At 38.7% G+C, this 27,152-nt stretch overlaps 1 protein-coding gene across 11 annotated transcripts in view; it reads right to left on the bottom strand.

Moving 5' to 3' along the window:
- Positions 1-3,299: 3,299 nt before the first annotated feature.
- Positions 3,300-27,152, bottom strand: part of NEDD4L (NEDD4 like E3 ubiquitin protein ligase) — a 362,300-nt gene continuing 338,447 nt past the window's right edge. For all 11 annotated transcript variants that reach the window (XM_030565980.1, XM_030565979.1, XM_030565982.1 and 8 more), the window contains 9 exons: positions 25,098-25,168; positions 22,126-22,221; positions 18,733-18,806; positions 15,898-15,958; positions 14,989-15,048; positions 14,363-14,470; positions 11,756-11,852; positions 11,084-11,156; positions 3,300-8,789 (listed from right to left, as the gene is read on the bottom strand). In XM_030565980.1, the coding sequence (XP_030421840.1) occupies positions 8,687-8,789; positions 11,084-11,156; positions 11,756-11,852; positions 14,363-14,470; positions 14,989-15,048; positions 15,898-15,958; positions 18,733-18,806; positions 22,126-22,221; positions 25,098-25,168 (743 nt within the window). In that variant the 3' untranslated portion in view covers positions 3,300-8,686. The remainder of the gene's footprint in view (positions 8,790-11,083; positions 11,157-11,755; positions 11,853-14,362; positions 14,471-14,988; positions 15,049-15,897; positions 15,959-18,732; positions 18,807-22,125; positions 22,222-25,097; positions 25,169-27,152) is intronic.

Consider the following 27,152-nt stretch of genomic DNA (forward strand, 5'->3'; position numbering starts at 1 on the left):
TGCAACCAAAAAACTTCAGAAACAGACTCCAAAGAGAGACTGCTGAACTCGAATTAATATGCAAATTAGATACAATAAACTTAGGTTTAAACAGAGACTGGGACTGGTTGGGTCATTACACTAATTGAATCTATTTCCCTATGTTAAGTTCTCCTCACACCTTCCATGGGTCATCTCAATGATCACTTGAAAGGTTTTTTTTCTCCTGCTGATGATAGCTCATCTATATTGATTGGACTCTTCCAGTTGGTATGCATACTTCCACCTTTTCATGTTCTCTGTATGCATAAATATCTTCCGTCTGTATGTTCCATTCTATGCATCCGAAGAAGTGAGCTGTAGCCTACGGAAACTTATGCTGAAATAATTTGTTAGTCTCTAAGGTGCCACAAGTACTCCTGTTCTTTTTGCGGATACAGACTAACACGGCTGCTACTCTGAAACATGTAAGATATTGTTGACATGGTAGCAGATCTTCCTTGTAGGATGCACTTTACTGGTACAGCATCTGCTACTACCAAAGGATGATGAACCAACAGTGTCCACATAGGGAAGTCGCCAAATTGCGGTTTGCTTTTCACTTCATAATTGAAATAGTAAAGAAATTGCTGTACTATTTTTCGGAAACAGCATATACTAAATATAATCGTCAAAGCATTAACAAAATAAATAGGCATCATTGGAAGAAAAGTGCAGAATTTCAAGGCCATTTAGTTTTTCTTTATTTGGTAAAAAGCCCATGTTAATCATGTGCTGGAGTACTACATACAGTGTGTTACTCTGTATTACCAAGATATTTGCTTTTTAAAAGGAGCAAGCAGACAACTGCAGACAGTGCCAGTTCCAGCCAAATGAAGGGCTCAGTTGTGGCTGGTAGGATCAGCTTTGAAAAATGTCATCTGGATGCCCTGGCAGCAGGTGGTCTCAGAAAGAGCTATGGTTCCGAAGAATGAACAGGAGATGAGTTATGGGCAAGGGGGAACTCATCAAGGGAGCAAACGGGCAAGCACAGGAAAAGAATGTTGAGAGGTAAACGAATTGCTGCTGCGGAGGCAGGAATGAGGGAGCTGGAGGCAGAGGCACCAGTGAGCAGCTTGAATATGTTCCAAGCCTAATGAAGCAGAAGAATTGTTGGGAAGTGATTAAGCCGAAAACAAAGTGCTTCAAAAACAAACAATGCGAGTCTGTCAACAAAAGCTGTCTCTGGCGTAACCTTTGGCTTTCTGGAACGGGGAAGCCTCCATGGCTGGAGAGCGAAGGGTTGTCACTGAGGGTTGGAGAAGGATGAAGTAGCAGTTTTCCTGGTGAAATGAGACCTGATCAGAATTCTGGTATGTTCAAGCATATCATCAAGGAAAATATCTATTCAGAATCCTGACAGTTTAAGTCCTTAAATGGTGTTCAGTATCTTTAAATGATCACTTGGTATGTTCAATGATACACCCCATAGGAACTTAATGGCAAAGGTTTCCAGTCACTGCTAGCCATCAGGTATTTGTTGCGGGTGACTTGCAGTGTTTCTGGAAGATGCTGGGTCAATGCCCTTTGTCCTTTTCCCAAGACTCTTCTCCAGCCCCTGGACAATGATACCCAAACCAGCATTAGCCTGAGCTGACAATGGAATCGCACCATCTGTGCAATCCCTCAGCTGTGGTTAATTGGAAGATATGATAGGCGGCCACAGGGCACCTAATTGCAATGTTGGTGTAAGTCAAATACATGCTCCAGACTCAGCTGACAGGGTCTGCCCAGGGGCCACTCTTGCTATAAGCTAAAAAGGCAGCTACCTAGGATGGCTGATTCTGCCTGGGGTGGCAGGGTGGCCAGGCCATACCTTCATGATGCTAGACCTGGCACTTGGACCTTACCCCCCCCCTTTCCTATAACCACTGAACCATCAGAAGGCTTGCCATACTCCCCTAGAAAGCCCAATGCACCCCCTAGTTGAGAACCTCTGTTCTAGGTGATGAGAGGGACTGGTACACTGAAGTTTTGCCTTGGCTGGCAGATTTTCTTGAGCGGCCTCTGCACCTATCTGAAGTAAAGTTCAAGGCAGCAATAGGACGGTTTAAGGGAGCCCAAACCCCACATTATTCTTAGTTTTAAAGACTAACTTCCTAATGAGCACGTATCCATCTCCCTTTCTGGTTGTTAGGCCTCCTACCTTGCTCATCAATACTGGGGACAGAGAGTCTGACAGTTGTGGAGGAAGGTACAATATTTCCAAAGTCGTCTGCTGAGTCAGAAGTGTGACTTGCTTGAACCCAGAGGTCTGATTTCTCTGATAGTGTTTCTTTGTATTTACTGCAGTACCTAGGAGCCCTTATGTCATTGTGCTAGGTGCTGTACAAACGCAGAAGAACATCCCTGCCCAAGCTTCCTGCCTTTCCTGTTTGGCGACTGTAATACACATCGTCTATGTTATGGTTAGTGGCCAAGAATTTAGTTACTTAGTACTGCTGTATTTCAAGTTTGAATTGTGGCACTGAAATACATGGTACAAAAGAGGATGAGCTATATAGCTCTAATATAGGCTTGGTTGTTTAAATTAAGACCTCTCTCTTTTTAATCCATGTTCTAAGATAAGTTAGCACGCTCTCTTTAAAGTGCATATAGTAAGTTTCCTTTGATAGATGTTTAGGAACTTGGTAGTATATGTATGAGATAAAAGCAGCACACTTAATTGCATTTAATGTTCACATTTTTCTGTTCTTGTTCAAAACCTACGTTTGAATAGTTACAGTGGGAAGATTTGTAAAGATTGTTCACAGATTTAAAAATATATACTTGCTGTAGGTATGTTGAATCACAAAATAAAGCTTGGAAGTAACTACTGAAAGTGGAGTAATATAAAAACAAAAGGGCTCATTTTGAATCGTCTGCATCTTGCATCTGCTGAAATAATTGTAACAAAAGTTACTTTTTGGTATTAAAAACAGCTTAGCGCTGGTGCATGAGTTAGGGGTAGGGAGATGTGTGTGGGGGGAAGGAGGTTCTGTATTTAATACCATGGCATTCCTTCAAAAGAATGTGTAAAACTATATTGTGTGCATACTAACCATGCATTAATTGTGCAAGTCAACAACTGTCAGATAGTAATTATAAAGAAAAGAGGTGAAGTACCTGGATGGTAGTAATGCTTCAGATAAATGGTACATAGGTGCTTTGATTACCATTGTTTACTTCCCTGCATCCTCCCCCCTGCCCTCGAACTTTGCTGGAAGTTACACCCCTTTTAACACAATACAACAAACTTTCAATTAGACAGACCATGTATTTGAAGTATAAAATGTTCCAGCTTCCATAATTCTTTATTAAATATTTAACAAGTTGCATCATTTCATTACAACAGCTTCATTTTGTCACATTGATCTTTTGCCGTCAGGAAAACAAACTACAATCTCCTTCACTTCTCTTAAGAAAATAAATGGAAAAAGTGATTTTGTCCTTAAACAAAAACAAAAAACATTTTCCACTGTGTATCAAATCCAACCATACTTTAAAGCTATTTTGATTGTGAAAATGAGCATTATTTATAAGTAGTAGTTTTCAGAATTTTTTTAAATCAATTTTAATGTAGTTTAGTATAATTTTAAATAGCCTCATATTCTGAGGCGTTTTACAATAAAAAGTTACGAAAGATAGTGAATTTCATCTGGAATGTTTGAAACTATTTTTCACCTTTGGAAGTAGTCATTTCAGGTTTAAATTTGAATAAAGGTCATAAGTTCACAAACACAGAGCATAGCAAAATCACCTTCTAGTGGTTTTATTTGGGTTCTGAGAATCATAACGTATTCACTACGGCATGGCTTTGCTAAAGCTGCATTGGAGACAAACTGCTCATAAGCCTCTTTAGAAGCCAATCCTGAACACAGAATTGATTAAAGTAGTATAAAAATGTATTACATATATGTACTGCTGTATGTGGGTACACACTGTGTATAGGTATATATAGTGGTAAAAAAGAACAAAAGCTTCATTGACCTTAACTGAAAGAGGAAAACATGACATTCTAAATGAAAGAGCAACATAAGAAAATCCAGATGGCTTAGAAGTATAGAGGCATGTGATAAATATGGTTTGTGGGGGTGGCCATGTGATATGAATGTAATGTTATGTGTGCAGTATGACAGACCTGAGGGATATGTAACATTAATATGGGTTAGATTCCAGTTTTAGCAAAACAATTTTCCCATGCGTTTCAAACAAGTATCGCTTTTTAGTGCAACATCTAACAGATGTCGGAAGAGAGTTTTTTTCCAAAATTCCATACAAGCAAAAGAAAAGACTTTTGCTATTAAAAACACCCTCATGCTTGTAAAAATATCCACTCTGGTAATAAGGATTTTTTCTTTTTCATCTTACCTATTAAAAATTTGATTTTGTATATAGTTGGGTATACTGTACTTATTTATATATATTTGAAAAAAAGTGGTCCAAATGTGTCACTTATTCCTCCCGGTTATAAATTCCAGAACACAAAGGGTAAAATCCAGGCCCCACTGAAGTCAGTAGCAGTTTTGCTATTGACTTCATCAAGGCCAGGGTTTCATGCAAAGTATATGAACAGATTCAATATCTCAGAAGTGAGATTTGCAAGTATGATACCGAACTCTGCAGTCTCGATCACCAGTCAGTAAAGGCTAATCACGTAACAGAGGTAGCGGATGTCTTTTGGGGTAGTGGAGATTGGGGGTGGAGGGAATGAGATACTTGGTTAGTCTGTAGAGCAGCATCCTCTGCTGGTTTGTTAGAAAATATTACAAGCGAGCATGCAGCTTGCCCTCCCTGCACAAGAAATTCAGAGATAGGGATGTCTTCTCTAGGATGAGAGATTTAAAAATAAAATAGAGTGAAATAACAAATTCACCTCTTTATTTTTTTATGTTGTTATCTTCAGTGGCAAGACAAAAGGAAGATAAATTTTCAGGAAGAAATTAGGTCCAATCATAATGAGTTTCCATCAATTAGGAATAAATGCTGGAATTATGATACATAACTGACCTGTGTTACAAGAAAGCCAGAGATATGAAAGACTTGATGTGAGCAAGAAATTACAATAATTTGGCCAGATAGAATCTTTTTAAAAATACAAATTTTACAAAAGTATCTGTTTTATGATTAAGAGGGTGAACTATCCGTACATAGTCAAGGTGAATAAATGTGAATACAGTATTTGAATTTTAAAGAAAGGCACCAAGTTAGAGCACAAGTCCAAATGGAGTAATGTCCTCATTAATTAAGGTTTAATAAATGAGACATTTAGCCACCTTTCCCTAGAAAGAGTCCTTCAAAAACTGTGTCAGGAATTCCAGAAGAACTTCTAAGAGGTTCAGTGCATTAGAAGAGAAACTCCAAGAAATCTACTTTATATCCTAATAGTCAATGCAAAAACAGCTTCAACATATACAGTTCTTAGTTACAAAGTAATCTGTAGAATAGAATCAAACTCCCTTATAGGTGCTGTTTCGCTGAAGCACATGCTACGTCCCTGGACCTCACACAAGTCATTCGCAAAACTGAAGACAATTCCTTGGGTTTAAAGAACAGATTCCACAGGTGATAATGACTGACACAGGGGGCATTTCTACAGTAGGGTTTTTAGCCACTAAGGTAATCTACCTTAGTGCAAAATCTGCTTTGCACTGGTGCAGTGCATTTACACTAGAGGTTTGCACCAGTGCAGCTACATCAATACAACTTCACTGGTGGCTAAAATCCAAGTGTAGACAAGGTCAAGGATTGTGCTGCTCAGGAACTGCCTGTTAGCAAACGAAAAAGAACTTCTAGTATGCAACTCATAAGACTTTGTGCAATAAAGGGGTTAGACTGAACAATTCACTTTGCACATTATAAATTTACCTTGGTAATAGCCTGGATTACTTGCTGGAATACCAGCTCTGGATCTCTTAGAGACCCTGATGAAAAGGGACAGACTCACTTCTACAGTCAGGTTTAAGTTCTCTGGACTCTAAGGGGCTGGGGGATATTTTTTGAGAAACATTTCTTGTACTTATTTTCCAACACTGAGTACTTTCAGTGATTAAAAATACAAATTTTCTCCTTAACAGGAATTTACCTCAATACCGTAATGTATACTCAAGTCTTTTGGAGTTTCTATTCTTAGTTTATGTGTAAGTGGATCTGAAAAGACGTTAGCCTAATTTTCTAAATCTTCTGATCTTAGAAAGTTATGCTCCGTTATTTCATCGTTTGCAGTTATACAGAGCCTTTTGTCTTTGCACACAGATCTGAAGCCCATTTTGCAAATGGGGAAACAGGCACAGAATTTAAATGACTCAAGCAAGGAGTCACAGTGAGAGTGATGGCAGAGTTGGGAATTTAACCCAAGTCTCCTGACTCCCAGTTCCCCTAGCCTAACTGCTAGACGACACTATGCCTTATTACACAAGCGTTAGTTGATATTTCAAGTCTATAGCAAAAACTCATAGGAGTCCTTGGAATAAGGTTCTGTTACATGGCACTGAAGCAAAATGTTGTCATACATACAAAAACTCTTCCAATTAAGACATTGTTTAAAAAAAAACAAAAAAAAACCAACTGTCCATAGAGTACAACAAATTTTTAAAGGCAATTCCATGTCCTAGCTACAGAAGTTTGGCATGTAGATATACATTAGAAAGATCAGATCCCACTCTCTAAAAGCGTAAGAGGCTATCAAAATAGTATTTTACATCTATTCAGATCCAGCCCACTTCATTCTCATGTCCAGGTTTTCAGCTCACCAGATGGGAAAAAAGGAATGTCTTAAAATAAAATTAATATGGAAAGGGAATTAACCTTAATCTACATTCAAATTAGAAGGTTCAAAACTTCTTCATGCACGTATTGATTCTTCAAACTTTTGTGAGCAAACAGAGGCTGCATCCCAAGCCAGTCAAAGGTTGACAAATTAGCATTTGCTGAATGTTATTAGCTTTGATGAGTTTTGCTAAATTAGCTCTCATTGCTAGAGTTAATACTTGCTACACTCTCTGCTTGCAACTGCTGCTGAATGTGTTGCTGGCAGCGGATTGCATGTGCCAAAAAAATAATAATAATAAAAATAAATTTAAAAAAAGCTCAGTTCTTGGCAATAAGGGGTGAAATTGTTTCAGATATTCTTGCACTCTGTCATCTTGCTTGTGAATAAGTGTTAGTCGGGTTCTTAGAAAAAACAACAAAGTGTGTTACGTAGATGGACAAAAACCTCACAAAGCTGAACATAATCAAATTGCTGAACGCATACCCTCAAACCTATCCTACTGCTATGTTAACCATTTAACTTCAGTGGATCAAATGCAAGTCTTCTCTTTTGCCTTTAATCTATCACACAACAGATACAACTCAGGCATTATAGTTTAAGCATGCAACATGTCATAGGTAACAAAATTGATTAGATAACTGTATATATTAAATAAATCTTTGTGATTGAATAAAAAAAAAATCACAAAAAACAATTGGTGAGAACGTCTGCAGGCCCAGCTCTACATCTGGTTTTTATACAGCAGTAGCAGCCAAATTCACAATTGATAGATATTGCACCCGAAAGACATGTGCAGTGAGAAGGAATATAATCACATTAATGTTTATGATAAAAAACAGATATGACCTCCATGTGTTACATAAAGTGCCTTTAGAGTTGGTGCAGTTGGAAACAAACAAAAAACCCAATCTTGTTATTTAGGTATCATTAGCAAATGCATACAAATAGGAGACAAAACAGATCTGGTTTCCACAGTTCCAAATCAAGCAGAGCCAGGTTTCATTCAAAATGCCTCCATTGCAAATAGTAAAGAGGAAAGGATAGTAAAAGAATCACTGTACAAAGTTAATGACTGGGTTAAGCATTTTTTCCTATAATGATAATGCCAACCCTATCCCAAAATGTTTTATAGTACACATAAATATTACCAAGGAATAATGAGGTGATTTCTTTATTGACCGTGAGATTTGGCATGCTATGTTATGATCCTCTCTCAGCTTGTAACTATTCTATTGATTTATACAAAAATGTAACATCCAATCTGTACTTTTTCTTCTGGGTACAGAAAATATTAACGTGCTGAATGAAAAGCTTTTAGATTTGCCATTAATATATTCCATCTGCAGAAAATTTCTCACAGCTTTTCTTACTCCAGCTTTTCTAACAGGTTGGGAGGACAAGGCTCAAAATGCATTCTGAAAGTAAAAATGCCACTGGCATGAAGTCTGGTATGAAATTAAGATAAGAAAAAATGCTCATTTTTCCAAGTAGATGACATTTTTAATTGTGATGAAATAAAATCGGAAAATGTCTAAATCATGTAAAAAGTAAACATGAATTGTAATACTATACCTGTAAAGTGATTAATTCCATTCATTGTCATTAGAAAGTATGTAAAATATTTATTAAGGGCTTTGCCTACAGAGGCACCACATAAATAGAACAAGTCCTGCTGAAATGTAATTAGAGTACACGCCAACCAGTTGGTGATTTACTGTGGAAGTATCAGAAGTGTTATCCACAGGCTGTAGTTCAAATTTCTGAGTTTAGGCAACTGCATTATAGAAGAGAGTTTGCTCCATGAACCAACATTGTGCAACTGTTCTGCCATTGTCACTTGTTAATGTCCATTAGGCAAATTCAACAGTTCAAGCAGAACTTGCTCGATGGGAAAAAAAAAAAAAAAAAGCAGCTGTTTTAATCCACTCCTTCAAATCCTTGAGCATTTTCAACTGCCATAAGAAGCTTCTCTCGTAAATCTTCAAAAGATTCGTAAGGAGGTAAGTCAAGGCGATTAAAGCTGAAATTGAAGGGGGAAAAAGTATCAATTGATAATCAACTTAAAGTAAAAAAAATATACTGAGGTCAAATAATTTGGAGGCCTCATCAGGGAGGTGTTATCTTATTGTCTAAATGGAACCAGCTACATCATTTCCTTTTTCTCCTAAGCTCTTGTGCCCTTGCTTAAAACCCTGGTTGCTCTGAAGTTGGTATCCACAGATAACCAGCCCTTTCTTCCCATTCAGACATGAGACTGAAAAACTGTCAAATCTACTTGGAAGAGAAAAAATAATGTATTTTTAATTGTTTCTTTCTATACGAAACCAGACTTGAGACAGAGTTGTATCAGTTCCAAAGACATGGCAGAGATGCATTAAATTTAAAGGTCAGATGCTCATTTTCCCTCTAGGGGAGCAGGAACAGCAACAAAAAACAGAGAAGGCTCTTTGAAAACATCCTTGATAATTTTATAGATAACAGAAATTGTTCTGTAAGTAAGTTCAGCCTCCTGCTATAGAATTCTGTAGGATGGTTCAAAACCTATAGAAAGGTGATTACTGTTAAATGCTGTAAGTTTTATTTTCTATAGAACACCAAAGCATTGAAGCCCCATTTATTTTATAGGACTTCCATACATGGAAAGCATTCACAATAATTAATCTTTTGGGGTTTTTTTTTTGCTTCACAGATTCTCAGTGCCTGTCATCTGAATTTTATGGATGTGTCTGGCTAACTTAAATTAAGTCAATTGGGCTGAGGGCTCTGCTTTTCAGTGAATTGTCTGACAAGGCAGGGGCAGATGGAGCATTTTGGAACCAGCTGCTCCTGTGCACAGTGTGTTTTTCTGTGGTTGTGCTTTGTTTGGCTCACAGATTTTCATAGAGCTCATTCTATCCACTTTTCAAGGAAGAGAATAAAAGTCATTCACTGAAACTGAACCCAGGTATGTGGTGATGAGAGTAAAAGCTGCCTGCAAAAGTAGGACTGATTGAGGGAGAGAGGGAGGAGGGGAACAAGAGATTTTTGAAGTAGATTCTATTTGTGCAATGGCCAGTCCCGCTTTCCCATGTCACGTATTTATTTCCATTCATTAGTTTCTCAGGGAGAAAGAGGAAGGGGTAGTAATTCTGTAAGATATATGAAACAAGGGCCAAAATAGTAATGTACTTCTAATGTGAGGCACTTTTGTTCATTTCCTTGTGCCACTCAGAAGCACTGTCCCCTTCTCTGTACAATCTACCTTTCACTGTAAACAGCCCCATGCACTAGTCTGTATTGTTCAAAGCTCACCATTTCTATCAAGCGACAGAGCAAACTTTAGGATGCAAACACCGACAAGTGTTTTCATATTAATTTAAAACAAGTATTTTTATGGTGAGAGGGAAAGAGATCCAGCCAGAAGATTCCCCCAGCATAATACTGATATGTCAAAAATGTCGGACTTGGGGCTTGACTATCAAAGGTGTTAAGTGCTCTGATCCCGATACAGCAAAGCACTTAGTCACGTGCTACAAGTGATGTGGTGGATCAGGTCGCACTGCTCTGTACCTTGCAGGATTAAAAGGTAAATTATATTTGAGACACAAAAAAAGTCTTTTAGCAGAAGGGATTAAAACTGTTATAGAAGACACTTCCATCTCATTAGCACACGGGCTTAATTGCCAAGTGCTTAAGGCAATTTGCAGACTAATGGGTTCCTTCAGATTTAATAGAAAATTAACAGCTGCTGTACAGGAGTAGCAATTGCTTGAAATAAGGTGAAAAAGCTTTCAGGTAGAATCCCTTCTGTGCAACAAATACATTAAAACATATCAGCTGTAGCCCAAGAGAAACGTCTCCCACCTTTAAGGGACAACTGGATCACTGTCATATAGAACAAATTCTTTTCCGAAATAAAAGTATGTCAGATTTGAAGTGGCTTAAGTGCATCTACATTAGGGGTTTGCACCTATTAGCTTTCTAACATAAATCAGCTTTTAATGTGCTGGACAGGATTAAACAAAGACCCTTTTGGAAACTAAGAGAAGCAATTATAACAGACTGAAATTGAGCTGGCTAGTTCCTGGAATTTTGTCGGTTTCATGCCGGCTGCAGTTTGAGAGCAGATAATTCTAAACTCCTTGAATGTTTAGAACTGTGGCAGTGAATGCACAAGGTTGGAGATTATCCCATTTTATAGAAAACTGTCTCTATAGCACAAAGACATGATCCTAAGATAGAGTATGTTCCTGGCAAATTTGGTCACCAGTATCCATCCTTTTTTGGCAGTGTAACAATCCATAAACTCCTAAATTTTATGTTTTCATTACTCACCATGTGTGAGCTCTGGGCAATTTTTCAGGACTTCCCCATTGCTCTATTGTAAACAGCTGAGGACCATTTGAACCTGGACAAAAAGAGTAAAAAACTCCACAAGTATAGTTTAAGTATTGGATTTTAGATAGACTACTTAAATGCTATAACTCAAAATTAAATGTTTGCAAAATTATAGGCTAAATCCTCGGCTTGTATAATTGGTAAACTTCACTGACGTGAACGTACAAGTTAAAGATGCTAAGTATCGGGTCATTTATTTATAAATACTATCTACTCATTATTCCATACAGTTAATTTTAGGTGCAATTTATATAATGCCTTGAAATAAGTATACGTTAACACTGCAAAAGCGATGTACTGGTGGGCTTCCAATCTGCACAGCAGCAGCCACACATACGCATCCTTTACCCTATCAAGCTTATTCCTGCAGAGAGTAAGAACATGCCCTCCACAGCTGCTGTCATAAAGCCTCCATAGGTTTTTTGGGTTGGGAAGGAGAAATTCAATTGTCAATGGAGTGAAAACTTCCATCTTGTAATAACCCTATCATGCATAGGTTCTCTTACTGGCCCATTATCCTACTCAGAATTGGTCCAACCCATTTCAAAGAGCAAAAATAAAGAGATTTTAGTGCTAAACAACCTTAAGTACCTTCAATTTTTAACTCACCATAAAGTTCAGCAAATCCATTCATAGGCACTCGTGATGTCCCAGTAACAAACTGCAACAATCGGATACGCTTTTCAGCATCCATCAGTAAGACAGCCTAGTAACAAAGAGAGAGTCAGCAGGCTATATCACATGATACAACAGTGTGTGCAGGCATCAGGTGGATTAAAAAAAAATTCATTTGTATTGTTGCACAAGAACTAGATAGATAACTTCAAAGGTTGGAGAGTCTTACAGTATTTTCTTTTGCTGGCGTGATACCAGCCTTTCTAATCTTAGATAAAGAGACTTCTCTCAACTGCCATTAGGTCAAAACAGCCCACTGCTTTGGCAACAGTTGGGAGTAGTACACGTTACTTCAGTATTTTGGATGAGTTGACTTTCCTTTTGGTACAATCAGTAAAAATAGTTACTTACCTGTAAAATACTCCTGGGGGAATTCTGCACCAAAAAATTAAACATTCCGTGCACAATATTTTAAAATTCTGAAAATTGTATTTGTCAAAATAACACTATATTGAAACTCCAGTTTCAATTATTTTGGTAATTTATTTCAAAATATCTGTCAGCAAGTATGTCTGTAACAATACAGATACACACACAAAATTTTCCCCAGGAGCAGAAAGGTAAACAGTTCCTGCCTTTCTGCCCCCTTCTGTCCCCCAGAGCCCATCTGGAGGGCCCCCGGTTCAGACACCCTCAACCCCTCTCCTTCCCTTCCCCCTCCCCAGCGCAGGGATCCAGAGGGAGAAACAGCTTGATTCTGAGTCTCAGGCTTACACAGAGTTTTGTGTGCACTGCCTCCTTCCTTCAGAGCATGCTGGGAACCCTTCAGTTCCCTCCCCCTCCCACCTAGCCTTGTCTTCTATTTGCAAGCTTGGCTCTGCCTGGTCCAGCGCCCCCTAGTGGTAGTCACCATCTCTGCAGCCCATTCTGTGGGGAAAAAAGGAAATTCTGTGTGCCCAACATTAATTTCTGCAAAATTCTGCATTGCGTAGTGGTGCAGAATTCCCCTGGAGTAATACAATAACTGTTGTTCTTCAAGATGTGTTTTGTTCACAGTTACATCTCACTATAAGCGCCTGCACAATCACTTAAAGGAGACTGACATATATAAACAGCTACAGAAAGCAAAGTGTGTGAAATGAATCTTTCTAACAGAAGTCACAGAAAAGCAAATGACAGAGATTCCTTAAAACTGTAGGATGCAATTCTTTGCTACTGTCTTCTATGATATAATTTGATTAGATTCACTTAACTGGATGTGCTGTAGTCAGACTACAGACAAATTCTATATTTATTACACCAAATTATTCCCTAAGGTATTGTTTTGATATGGGGTTTATACACCTGTATATTACGGCTATTCTAGCCACTGGATGAATGTAAAGAGCAGGGTAGCATTTATATATCTTGAGCCTACTGCTTTTACTGAAGGCAAACACATCTCAATGTCCTTATCCAGTAAAGCACATAGCTCCAGATTTATTTTTCATGCTTTATGTTCAGCCCACGTAGGCACAAGTGCTCACATTTATTTATGCTAACACTCCTGCCTCCCTGACAAAACAGCTGAGTACTTAGCAAGTACAGGTGTACCTTGAACTGAAAAATTAATGAATGAGGCAAAGAACAAGATCTGTGAGAATCAAAATGACCACGTAAACTGCTGAAGATGCAAAAATCAAACCAGTATTGTGGGTTAGCTTCCTATGCTGCTACGAACATCAGAGCAACATGTGAAAGGGAAACTAGATTGGGAGAGTGGAGGGAGAGGGTAAAAAAGGAGACACTTCTAAAACATTATGCACAAAAAGTAACAGTAAAACTGAAGTGCTCATGTCTATACAAAGGGCTTTTTGGGGAAGAGTGTGCTACAAGAAGGCTAACCTTAGGATGATTTAAATTGGGAGGAACAATCAGTGCTGAAAGAAAGTAGCATGGAAAAAAACAGCTGTGGCAGCAGATAGCAAATTAGAGCCAAGCTCACTGCGTGATAAACAAAACAAAAAACAAACAAAGGGTGACTTTGGGTTGTATGTGCAGAGGCATCAAATCCGGGGAAGTGGAAATATCTCCTCTCTACATGTCTGTGATGCGACTGTACTCTTTGTTATCAAGGAAATATTAAGAGAACTAAGTATGTGTAGCTAGGCTAAGTAATGAGCACAGGGAGACACAATGACAGTATACAAATATGTGAAGAGCTGAAACATCAACATTGGAAAAATCAGTTCAAGGCGTAGAAGAGAGCAGAGCACAAAAAGATAAAACAAAAAACCACACACACTCAGACCTGGTAGCCTGCTAAAAAGGGTGACAGTACAAGCAGTCTGCTTTGGACTTAACTATCTTGAATAACTGTGTATCATCTGCAAACACTGCCACTTTACTGTTCACCCCCTTTTCCAGATCATTAACAAATATGTTGAACTCTGTCAACCAACAAAAGAAGAATGGTAGTTATTATCTGGTGTGTGGAGAAGATACTGTTTGGTGTTTTCATGGAGAAAAAACCCAGAATTCACACCAAAATGTACATCATACAATGCAGCATTCATCTCAGAAATAGAAAGATCATGAAAAGAGGGGGGTAAATAGTATTACCTTCCAGTACCACTGGATGACAGGATGATTTGGGCAGTAACCATTCTTGTAGATTGTGTGTTGTCTCCAGTCATTGACATCAACATCTCCAAGGCCACACATTAATAACTAAGTATGGATGTAATTGTTAGGATGTTAATAGAAAATGGTGCACAAAGGAAAACACAATACCTACACAAACAGTGCTAACCCCTCCCTCCGCTGTCTCCTCTTAAACTGGTAGGCAGTGCTTATACAAATACAAAGGGAAGCTCTCCTATCTCTAGTAGAGTTCCTGGAGAATGTTGACCTGTGAACTCTACTAAGATGAATGTTATTAGTATGTATGCTCAACGAGACAGGGACCACATCTGTCGTTGAATCAGCAAGTTCTGAACATACTTAAGGACCTAGCTCAGTCTGTGCAAACATGTTTGCCCCCCACCCCCAATTTAATGAAAAGCATCTCTCTTCACTCTAGATCATGATGATATAAAACACACATTCAACTAGACCAAATAATTAGAGAGAAATCTACCCATTCCTTCAAATCCATTCACACACCATTCCCTCCAGAATCTAGCATTTCTAAGAATATGCAGTACTGATCTACTGTCCACAAAACAAAGTCATGTAAAGCTACTAACCTCCAACTCGTTTTCATCAAAAATTTTAATCAAGTCTATAGGAAGGAGTTCTGTGAATCCCTGAAAAAAAACCAAAACAAAAACTAACGTCTTCTCAAAAATAGATGTATAGTATCTGGTTTTCATTTGGCTGACATTTCTTAATTTTAGAGCAAACTTCCTCAACAGGAGCATACACTTCCATACCAGATGGTGAATATTATATTGTGGCATGGAGGAGATTTTATTTATTTATTTATTTAAGACAAGGATTTTTCATTTCAACAGGCCTATGGTTAGTAGAATTTCTGTCATCTTCTAAAACCCAAACCACTATGTGGTTTCCATAAGACTAAGAACAAAATTATTCTAGTTAGTGAATTAATGGGAGGGAAGAACTGACTGAAGCCAGACACTTGGATTTTGGTGCTCTGCAATAGGAATCCTTATAATTTTCTAGAAGCCAGAGCCTGAAAAATGTTCAGCAATGGACAGAACTGCAATGAAATTTGAAACACACAAGGGAGAATTAAAGGTAGGATCTGTGGATCACTGGGTTCCAGGATTTATGGTTGCAGGGCACAGAAGTAATCACTACTGGCTAGGGAGGAAAGGGGTTTTGAGAATGGAATGTAGTTGGTGGTCACAATAGAAAGGTAATGTTAGGATCATCAGTTAGAAGTTCATGTTGCTTAATTTTAAAGCCTTGAGAATCATTTAAGGTGAAAGAGAAAGAGTATTACAGGAGAGGAGCCATAAAAACATTTTCAGGATTTTACTAATTTTTTCTAAACACTGGAATTTTGGGATACTGCAAGATTTCCCATCCATAAATTTGAGGCCTGACAAGTCCATGCAAAAAAGATGAATCTTGCTCTACGACAATAAATTGAAAAGATTATTTGGCAGAAAACAACTAATGAAGCTTACCTCCAAGAAAGCGTTCATTTGTTTCTGAACTCTGTTTACAAACCTCCACTGGATGACTAAGCTATAGCAGATCAACAAAAACAAACACTTTTATTAGAAGATAAACAGAATGCTTAAAGAGCTCACCTATTCTAATGTTTTCCATTTCTCATTTGTAGCTTCAGTAATCATTCACCAAACACGGATATAAAATAAACTGAGCAAATGAAGGGAAAAATGATTCCAATTTATGCTTGAGTTTGGATGCCTACTGAGCATATGAATATGTGCATCTCTTCATTGAACTGCTCAAACTTCCATGAGAAGACATGAGGTGGTGAAAAAAAAAAATCACCAATGAGCATAAAAAAGTAATTCCAATGAATAGCTTACATTTAAATGACTTTGGACATATGTTTAAAAATCTTTAGATATGACCCTTCCTCATCATTAGGAAGTTTGCAGTAAAAGTGCAGAAGTTAAATGAAATTAATCTTTTTGTTCCTATGGAGATTAAATTTATTTTAAGCAGAACATGGTGAAACAACTTGGTCTCTGATTGCAATAGCCTAGAAAACTCTTAAGTTTTTTAAAAATGGGGCCTTCAAGGTAGACTCTAAAATTATTTATCCTTATTTTTTAGGCACCTAAAGAAATAGTCTTTCAAAAGCACTGAAACACTCAGGAGTTCCCAGTGAAGCCAATGGAAGTTACTGACTCATTTAGATACTTAAATATGGATTTAAGGTCCTAACTTCAGGCACCCATTTTAAAAAGTGTTAGCTTGTATGTTTTACACATATAAAGTGAATTTGGAATAGTAAGTCATCCCATTAATTCAATTAAAAAGCAAAATTTCTGAAAGTTTTGCCTACAGCCTTGTAAACTTTCTAGCACTACTTGTTTTGTGACTGAAATCTGTATTACGATTATGATTGCATACCATCGTACCATTATAAAAATTACTACTGCATTTTACTATATGAGTGGTCAAGAGAAGGGATACATTGTACTGATGGGTTATTACTTTAGAACACTGGAGTATTTTTATAAGAGTATTTAGGAAGAGTCAAACAATTCATTAAAATAGAATTCATCTGAGTGTGATTTAGGACCAAAAGAATGAGAGTTCGGAACTTTTAACAATTTTCTACAGATTAAGTGAATTTATGCAGAGATTATATCTACAAACAATAGCACTGATACATCCACCTGTGATACAACAAGGAATTCAGTTTTCAGGAAGGATTTTTTGTTTTTTGATTTAATAAGAATACTGAGCCTCAGCATCTCCAAGGAAAGACTGTAAAATGAATTAAACAGTCTGCAAACAATAGTCACTACTATATTTAAACAATCTACACTGCCACCAAGGTGTTTAGAAACTCAAGCATTTATGCTGCTTGTACTACATCACTTCTGCATTAACATGCTGTGTCTTTTTGAATAACACTTTATAATTCCAATTCCTTCCTCATTCTTGCCCTGCATTCACAAACACACTCTCTTGATTATTACGAACATATAATTAATATAGGGTTTGTTTAAGAGGTACATTTCAGTTATCAGGCAGGCTTGTGAGCAGCTATTGGTTGGTTTGTTTTCTTTTTTTGTAGGTACAGAAGGTGAGGAAGACGAAGGTGTAGTTTATATTTTCATACATATTAGCTTGAATATTGCTAGTGTAATATGGAGAATACAAATTATTTCTATGTACTGGGAGGAGTGAGGGGGGAATCCCTGTGGAATTTTATGAAAGGATATTTTTTCCAGATATGCTAATTATTTCCATATAATGAGAGTTCAACCAGGAAATGTGGAATGGGTAGCTTTTACTTGTACACTTCCTCATCTCTGAGAATAACTTGAATATGTGAGTCAATACAGGAAATACCTTGGTGCAAGCAGAATTCAGTTGTGCAAACTTTCACAACATAGCCCTAGATTTTCAAGGAGCTTTTCTTTATTGTTCAGTATTAAGAAGAAAGAGAAAATAAATGTTTATGGCACCTGATTTTGTGCGTCTGCAAACACAATAGTCAAGAAAAAACATGTCTTCAATCAATTAGGCTTGTAGATATATTTTAGATATGAAGAGCAGCAACAGAAAAGAATTCATAAAAACAGAGAAGAAATTAGAATATCTAATGCTTTCCCCATGAGAGTCAGTGAGTACACTGGAAAACTGCAACAATATAAAGTAAAAAAGTAGCAACTATTCATTTTACAGGTTCCAATTCAGTATGTTACTTAAGCATGTGCCTAACTCTCATGCATCTTGCTGAATCATGACCAGAATGCTGAACAAAAAGTTATAAAATACTACATAAATAAAAAGAGTTTTGTTTATGCGTGCTTGTAATAGATTAATTAGAGCTTTACTATTTATTTGCTTATTAGTTGTGTCTTAATTGGATAGGCTATCTAGTCTAATATCCATTTCCATCCACAGTAAATTTGACTTCAGATGGTAGTGTTTAGATCTGGACTTCCTTTTGGTTTAGAATTTATACCCTAAAGTATAGTATTAATAATGGCAAAACCCAGAATAAATAGATACCCAGTCTTGAAAGTACCACCTGCCACAACATCAAGATAGCTTTTAATACATTCCATGCAATAGGGTGATTAATCTTGGTTGTACTTTTTACAGTGATTAAAAATGATAAAATTCAAACCAGCAAAACACTAATACTCAGACAAGCCATGTTAGTAAACAGGATTTTTTTACTTAATGATCAGTTGTCTGCAGAGTTTATGCTACACACTGTAATATATTAGCAGGTTAAATTCCCGAAAGCAGGTTACTGTGGTTTGTTAGACTTTTAAATTAAACACAATAAAGTATATACATACTCAATATATTCCCTTTTGTTTTCATTTGTTACCATGATTTCTGACCCATTTGGCTTCAAATCAACTTGATATGTCTGTATTTTAAAAGACAAAAACAAAACATGGAATTATTTCAGGAAATATATCTTTAAGATCTACTATCTTTGAATAGTGTGTTGAAAGTTCATTAGAAGAGAGTTATTACATAAGTATCTGTTAAACTATTTTCTAATTCATAAGCTCTCTATAGTTTTCAATGTATGTTAAAAAGTAACTAACATTAAAATAGCTAATAAGGCTTTTATACTGAGCATCAAAATGTTTCATATTTAAAGCTGGCATCATTAGGACAGATTGCTGTATAGTCACTTATGAGCTTGAATTATGCACTGTATTTCATGATTAAGTGAGGAGGCAGGGCTGCATTTTGTGTTTACTATTCAACTGGTAAAGAATTAAATTAACAATGCTCAATAGGGAAAAGAGAGTTTGTTGAGTCAAGAACTCAAGACTGACTGTGAAGCAATTTTTGGATTACCACCTCACAACACCTGGGACAGCAAGCTTGCTACGGTGGCTATCTTCCAGCAACACAAAGCTGCTACGGGGTCAACTTAACTGGCTGGGGTAGTATTTCTCCAGCATGGGCAAACCCCTGGGTAGTACAGGGAGTAGTATCCAGTGGCAAAGGAAAATAATGCTGGGGCCATGGCAGCTAGACATAAGACAGACATGGGTTGCTTTAACTTATGCTAGGATCTAGTCCAGTCTGTGAAGGAAACAGGACTGGGGGCTATAAAGATGGCACGTTTACCCTCTACACCTCCTGAACTGCCCACTACCACACCGGAATCTGGGTCATTCTCCTTCCTTCTCCATTCATGAATGTCCCCTCTTCTCATGCAGAAAAGGGGATATCATTCACTTCCATGGCTCCATCTCCCCTTCTCCAGATTCTGTATGGGGGGGGCGTAATTTCACATGACTTGGGTCGCTAGAAGGGTGAAATCTGACTGGTAGGTGACACACATCATTCCCTGTGGAGCTCAGGTGAGGAAACGCAGCCCAGGCTGTATGCTCCATTTCAATGGAGCCTCCCATCTGACATGGGGTGCCACGGCCAGGGGTGCCCCTGGCATCTATGCAGATTCGAGGCGCTCACTACAAATGAAATCTCCTTTAGTGGTTGATTAGTACTGGAATTGTTTAGCAGGAGGGACACGATCAGAACACTAGGTCAGAGTATGAAGAATCATTTGGCTAATGAACATGTTACAGTTTTGGCAAAATGCAGAACAGCTATCTGAAGATCTAGACAAATATTTTGAAGAATTCTAAAAGTTAGCAGACAGCATAATAACCAGAGAAACTTTGATTTGAAAAAGGGTACCACCACAAAGCAGGCAGAGTTGTTAGAAGATTTTGTTAAGCACAAAAACCACAAGGACAGAATTCTAAAGAACGTTTCTGATGATTATATAGTTCTGCTAGAAAGTGAGGTAACCTAGATGGGGGAAAAAGGAGCAAGACTGAAACCCATTTACTGTATTTGTTTGCCACTTACTCATTGGTAGATCCTTTAAAACAAGAAATGCCAACATTTACAGTAAACTAAAATAGATGCAAACAACGATCTGAGGAAAATAAAATTAACAAGCAGGAGTTCAACAAAAATTACTCTGAATGATTACTGCATAAGCCAGAAAATGAGATCTTTTAATTAAAGAATGGAATGGCAGATTGAGCACAAGACGAGCTGTCAAACAACATATGCCCTTTAGCAGCAGCTGCAAAGGGAAAAAAAACAAAAAACAAACAAACAAAAACAGCATATTTGTCATGAAGGTGAATACAATGTCTTCGTGCTAGTCTCTCCAGAATCCTGACCAACAATTGGGAACAGCCAGACAAGTCCCTGAGAGAACCCTCTAAAGTATTAGTGCGAGTTCACGTTATGCTGGAACTGGACTAGGTATTTAGTCAGAATGTGTGACTACCCCTACAGGGCAAACATAAGCTTTGATTCACTCCTGCAGTGCAGGATGTGCACTTGGTCTAGGATTCATTTTAAGGGAGACAAAGGATGAAAGGCACTGATTGACTTTAAGCTCGTATTCTGCTCCTGGCAACTTCTACTGTAAAATCCTGAAGTCTAGCTGCACTGGTGGAACCATGAAGTGAATCTAGCCCATGGTAGGTACAACCTTGTATTTCACTCTCAGCATTTTCATTTCAGAAGGCCCCAGTAACTGGGGACAATAATAATAAACTAAGTACCTAGTAAAATGATGCGGAGGGAAAAGCGAGATTTGATAAAAACTATCATCAGTATGGGACAGACATGCATAGCTGTGAGGCTCTGTATAATAACTGAAAGTCAGAGAAGACAACAAAGGAAAATCACAAATAAAAGAACAGCTTTAGTCTCCTGGTGAAAGGAGATAAAGATATTCAGATCTCAGCCACAAATAATGGCATCCAAGAAGAGGCAGTATTTTGTTGCTTGTTTCTTTCTCATCACCAGAAGCTACATCACATTTAGACAACGACAAACAATACCTCAGAGCCATTATGGGCTCTGAACGTAGTACAGGTCCTTCAATTTTCTGTTATTGAAAGGAGGCTCCCCAGCACTTTACATATTATAGACTCATAGACTCATAGGTCAGAAGGGACCAATCTGATCATCTAGTCTGACCTCCTGCACAAGGCAGGCCACAGAACCCCACCCATCCAATTTTATAACAACCCCTATCCCAGGACCGAGTTATTGAAATCCTCAAAATTGGTTTGAAGACCTCAAGTTGCAGAGAAACCACCAGCAAGTGACCCATGCCCCACGCTGCAGGGGAAGGCGAAAAACCTCCAGGGCCCCTGCCAATCCGCCCTGGAGGAAAATTCCTTCCCGACCCCAAATATGGCGATCAGCTAAACACTGAGCATGTGGGCAAGAGTCACCAGCCAGCACCCAACAAGGGATTCTCTGCAGTAACTCAGTTCCCATTCCATCCAACATCTCCCCGCAGACCATTGAGAGAGGTGGTCCCTCCAGATCAAAAGCTGAGGAACTTTTCTAGCAGAGTGTTGGGGAAGCTTATGCACACCACTGCTTCCCATACTGTTTATAGTTCACCTCACTGAGAGGATTGCTATTTAGTGACCTGGCCACTGGCCTGAACCAACTTACTTATGGAACTTTCCCATAGTCTTAGCTGACCCCTGGAGAAAGGAGTCTAGGATCTGAGCCCTGCATGGCAGTTGGCAGTACTGACCATTAACACTTGAAAGTTCCGATTAAGTTCCCAAACCACAAATACTGCCCAGCATTAGTGAATGTTTGGCAGTAACTGACAAGTAAAGAAGAAAGAAAGAAGTTTGAAATCTTTGTTTTCTTTTTCAGTAACCGATACATACCTGTCCAAAGTTTTCCTCATCTATGCAAAACATGAGATCCAGCTCTGTAGGGTCATTTTCCAGGATCCATTTCAAAGAGTTATAATATTCACTATCCTGTAGTAACAGAACAGGTTACAAGTAAGCACTCTGTGAAAATGCATACATCATTGTTTACTTGCCATTACATGCTATATTCTATAAACATAAAAACCAATAATCTGAAATTAGAGCTCTAGAAATAATTAAAATGGATTGCAATCTCTCACATTTCTTATCTGATTGTACAGTCTTCCTTTTCATTTTGGTACAGCTATAATAAAGTGGAAATCACATAGTTTGCATTATTAATTTACATCAGGGGTCGGCAACCTTTCAGAAGTGGTGTGCCAAGTCTTCATTTATTCACTCTAATTTAAGGTTTCACGTGCCAGTAATACATTTTAACATTTTTAGAAGGTCTCTTTCTATAAGTCTATAATATATAACTGAACTATTGTTGTATGTGAAGTAAATAAGGTTTTTTAAATGAAACTTCTTAAACATTTTAAATTAAATTAAAATGCAGAGCCTCCCGGACTGGTCGCCAGGACTCGGGCAGTGTGAGTGCCACTGAAAATCAGCTTGTGTGCTGCCTTCGGCGCACGTGCCATAGGTTGCCTTCCCCTGATTTACATTATTCTGAATACTACATTTTCTATGTTCACACTCATGACAGCGTTACTTATACAAAAATAAATCAAATTAAAATGGTCTCTAATAGCCCAGTAATATCATTTCATTCCAAGGAAAAGTTGTTGCCAACTTATTAAGTTGCTTTATTGAGTTGAAAAAATCCACCAACTACTAGATTCCCACTATTTTTCCCACTATTTCCCTGGAGGGCTCCTGTCTGCAACTTCTATTAGATTTAAAATTAAAGAGTGAGCCAACGGGAGAGAAAAAACAAAACAAAACAAATAGTGAAAACGGCACCAGCAAAGGTGAAAAAAAATTAAGGTTTCCAATTACAAGCAGCAAAAAAAGTAAGTGAAAAGTTTAACAACTCAGAATCAGGTCAGAATAGAGTTTAGTCCTGGCTGGGCTGGTGGCAGGGGTGGACAGAATTTATTCTTCTGCTTCAAGGAGCAGCTGGGGCTGGGTCAAGACCCACCCCCAGAAACCTCTGCACCTCTTCCCACAGCCTCCTGCCCCCAATTTCTCCTCAACTGTGGAGGAAGGAGTCACTGTATGGGGAGGTGCTCTCCCATCCGCCAACCCTCAGGGATCCAGACCCCCATTCCCAGATCCCCCCTGCTGAGCTGCACCCTCCTGCATCCGGAACCCCCCACACCAAGCCTCATCCCCTGCATCCGGACCCCCAGCCCTGTACCCAGACCACTCCTCACCTAGCTCCCCGCACTCGAAGCCCTACCCCCCTGAGCCCCACCCCTCCTGTGCCCAGACACCCTATGAAGCCCCCACACCTGGACCCCCATCCCACTGAACCCTAACCAGCTGCGCCCAGGCCTGTCACCCAGCACCTGGACCCCACACCTCTACATATTGGGATCCTGCCAGGCTGCGCTTGCCTTTCCATACCTGGATTGGGGGCCAAGGCTGGGGGTTCATTTGAGATTCTGTCCCTCTCACTATCTTGGTACACCTGGTGTGGAGGGCAGGGCCTGGGGTGTTTCTGGGACAGGCCCAGCCATTGTGCTTTGTCAGGGTCAGGCGCAGCCTCACCCGAGTGTGTGTTGGGGGAGGGCGCGGGGGGCATGCAGAGTGATCTCCCACCTCTGCGGCCTGTGCTCCCCACAGCCATATTAGATCCTCCACACATTTGTTGACATTATGCAAAATTTTGCAGAATTTTTATTTTTTTGGCACAGAATTCCCTCAGTAATAATGTAAGTCACAGACATAATTGTCCTGCTCTAGTCATCACTGGGGTTAGACCTCAGCTAGAGTATTGCGTCCAATTGCCGGTGCCCCTCTTTACGAAAGGTGTGGATAAACTGTCTAGAGCCCAGAAAAGAGCAACAAAAGTGATAAAAAGGCTTAGGAAACATGACCTATGAGGAAAGGACAATTGAAAAAAGACAACTGAGGAGAGACCTGATAATCTTCAAAAATGTTAGGAGGATGGTGACCAATTGCCCTCCATGTCTATTGAAGATAGGTCAAGTAGTAGTGGGCTTAATCTGAAGCAAGCGAGATATAGATGTGATATTAGGAAAATCTTTCTAACCATAAGAGTAGTTAAGCTGTAGAAGAGGCTGCCAAAGAGGGCTGTGGAATCCATTACTGGAGGTTTTTCAGAACAAATGGGACTAAAACCTGTCAGGGCTGGTCTAGGTTTATTTGATCTGGTCTCATCACAGGGGACTGGATTTCATGGTGTCTCAAGGTCCCTTCCAGCCATACTTTTCCGTGGTTCTATATTGCCTGCCCATTGTTCTGCTTAGTTTGGGAAGGAAAACGAAGAAGCAGAAAGTCTACAGCAAAATTAAGAAAACAAAAAATCACCTCAAGTTGTTTTTCTAACTGACCTATTTTCCCCCATAATTTTAATTGCATTACCCCTAAAATCACTATCTTGGCAGATAGTGCAAAAGTACCTCTACTACAAAAAAAGAAATGTTCCCCAAGTTCTCACCGCTCTAACTTGTTTGCCACCATGTCGTTTATTAGCAGTATTAGCTTTTATAAAATTTCACCAGAGAAGAAACTCATGTAACTGACAATACTTAGAAGTTATTTGCAGAGTTGTTGTAGCTGTTTTGGCCCCAGAATATGAGAGTGACAAGATGGCTGAGGTAATATCTTTTATTGGACCAGCTGGTGTTGGTGAAAGAGAGAGAACTTTTGAGCTCAAAGAGCCAGACCTGAAGAAGAGCTCTGTGGAGTGCAAAAGCTTATCTCTTTCACCAACAGAAGTTGATCCAATAACAGATATTTCCTTACCCATCTTGCCTCTCTTAACACTAATAATTTTTTAAGTGTTCACTTACCACTGATTCCATGTCTTTCAGCGTTATTTGTTTCCCCAGCATCATCTTATAAAAAGGCCTGATGAAGAAGCCTAAAAAAAAACCAAACCAAACAAACAAACAAAAAAACACCAAGAAGCACAAGTAAATAGATTTAATTTTAAACTGCACTTTTTTGTTCTGCTACCGATCGGAGACAAAAAGGGCTGACTAAGCAAATATAACACTGCTAAAACCAACACTCTTTCACACCTTTCAATGTCCCAAGGAAAGAATACAGAGAGAATTAGAAAAGAAAAATATATCACACTGATATCAGATTAGTAAGTGTAAAACAAAAAATTATAATCAGCAGTCATTGTAGTGTAATATATTCAAGTAGTAATAGTACCAGTATAGGGCATTTCTTGGGGATTAACAATCTGCTAAGAGAGATGACATCCTGAAGTGAAGCCAAGGGGCCATTCATTGACTACAGCTATTCGTTACAACAGTCCTTAGGAAGTGTCCTTTGTTACTGTTGTCATTAAAACTGGTCACTATCCCCTGCCTTCCACACACAATCCACCCAGCATACACATTCACTGTCATTCTTACACAGAGTCCTTGGGAGAAAATGAGTAGAAATAGTACTAGTACTCCAGCCACAGCAGCTGCACAGAAAACCCATCTTTCATAAGAACATAAGAACGGCCATATTGGGTCAGATCAAAGGTCCATCTAGCCCAGTATCTGTCTACCGACAGTGGCCAATGTCAGGTGCCCCAGAGGGAGTGAACCTAACAGGCAATGATCAAGTGATCACTCTCCTGCCATCCATCTCCATCCTCTGACAAACAGAGGCTAGGGACACCATTCTTTACCCATCCTGGCTAATAGCCATTAATGGACTTAACCACCATGAATTTATCCAGTTCTCTTTTTAACACTGTTATAGTCCAAGCTTCACAACCTCCTCAGGTAAGGAATTCCACAAGTTGACTGTGCGCTGCGTGAAGAAGAACTTCCTTTTATTTGTTTAAAACCTGCTGCCTATTAATTTCATTTGGTGACCCCTAGTTCTTTTATTATGGGAATAAGTAAATAACTTTTCCTTATCCACTTTCTCAACATCACTCATGATTTTATATACCTCTATCATATTCCCCCTTAGTTTCCTCTTTTCCAAGCTGAAGAGTCTTAGCCTCTTTAATCTTTCCTCATATGGGACCCTCTCCAAACCCCTAATCATTTTAGTTGCCCTTTTCTGAACCTTTTCTAGTGCTAGAATATCTTTTTTGAGGTGAGGAGACCAATCTGTACACAGTATTCAAGATGTGGGTGTACCATGGATTTATATAAGGGCAATAATATATTCTCAGTCTTATTCTCTATCCCCTTTTTAATGATTCCTAACATCCTGTTTGCTTTTTTGACCATCTCTGCACACTGCGTGGACATCTTCAGAGAACTATCCACGATGACTCCAAGATCTTTTTCCTGACTCACTGTAGCTAAACTAGCCCCCATCATATTGTATGTATAGTTGGGGTTATTTTTTCCAATGTGCATTACTTTACATTTATCCACATTAAATTTCATTTGCCATTTTGTTGCCCAATCACTTAGTTTTGTGAGACTTTCTGAAGTTCTTCACAATCTGCTTTGGTCTTAACTATCTTGAGTAGTTTAGTATCATCTGCAAACTTTGCCACCTCACTGTTTATCCCTTTCTCCAGATCATTTATGAATAAATTGAATAGGATTGGTCCTAGGACTGACCCTTGGGGAACAACACTAGTTACCCCTCTCCATTCTAAGAATTTACCATTAATTCCTACCCTTTGTTCTCTGTCTTTTAACCAGTTCTCAGTCAATGAAAGGACCTTCCCTTTTATCCCATGACAGCTTAATTTATGTAACAGCCTGTGGTGAGGGACCTTGTCAAAGGCTTTCTGGAAATTTAAGTACGCTACGTCCACTGGATCCCCCTTGTCCACATGTTTGTTGACCCCTTCAAAGAACTCTAACAGATTAGTAAGACAAGATTTCCCTTTACAGAAACCATGTTTACTATTGCTCAACAGTTTATGTTTT

This window comes from Gopherus evgoodei, chromosome 6, assembly GCF_007399415.2.
Source record: "Gopherus evgoodei ecotype Sinaloan lineage chromosome 6, rGopEvg1_v1.p, whole genome shotgun sequence".
In the NCBI taxonomy this organism is placed as follows: domain Eukaryota; kingdom Metazoa; phylum Chordata; order Testudines; family Testudinidae; genus Gopherus; species Gopherus evgoodei.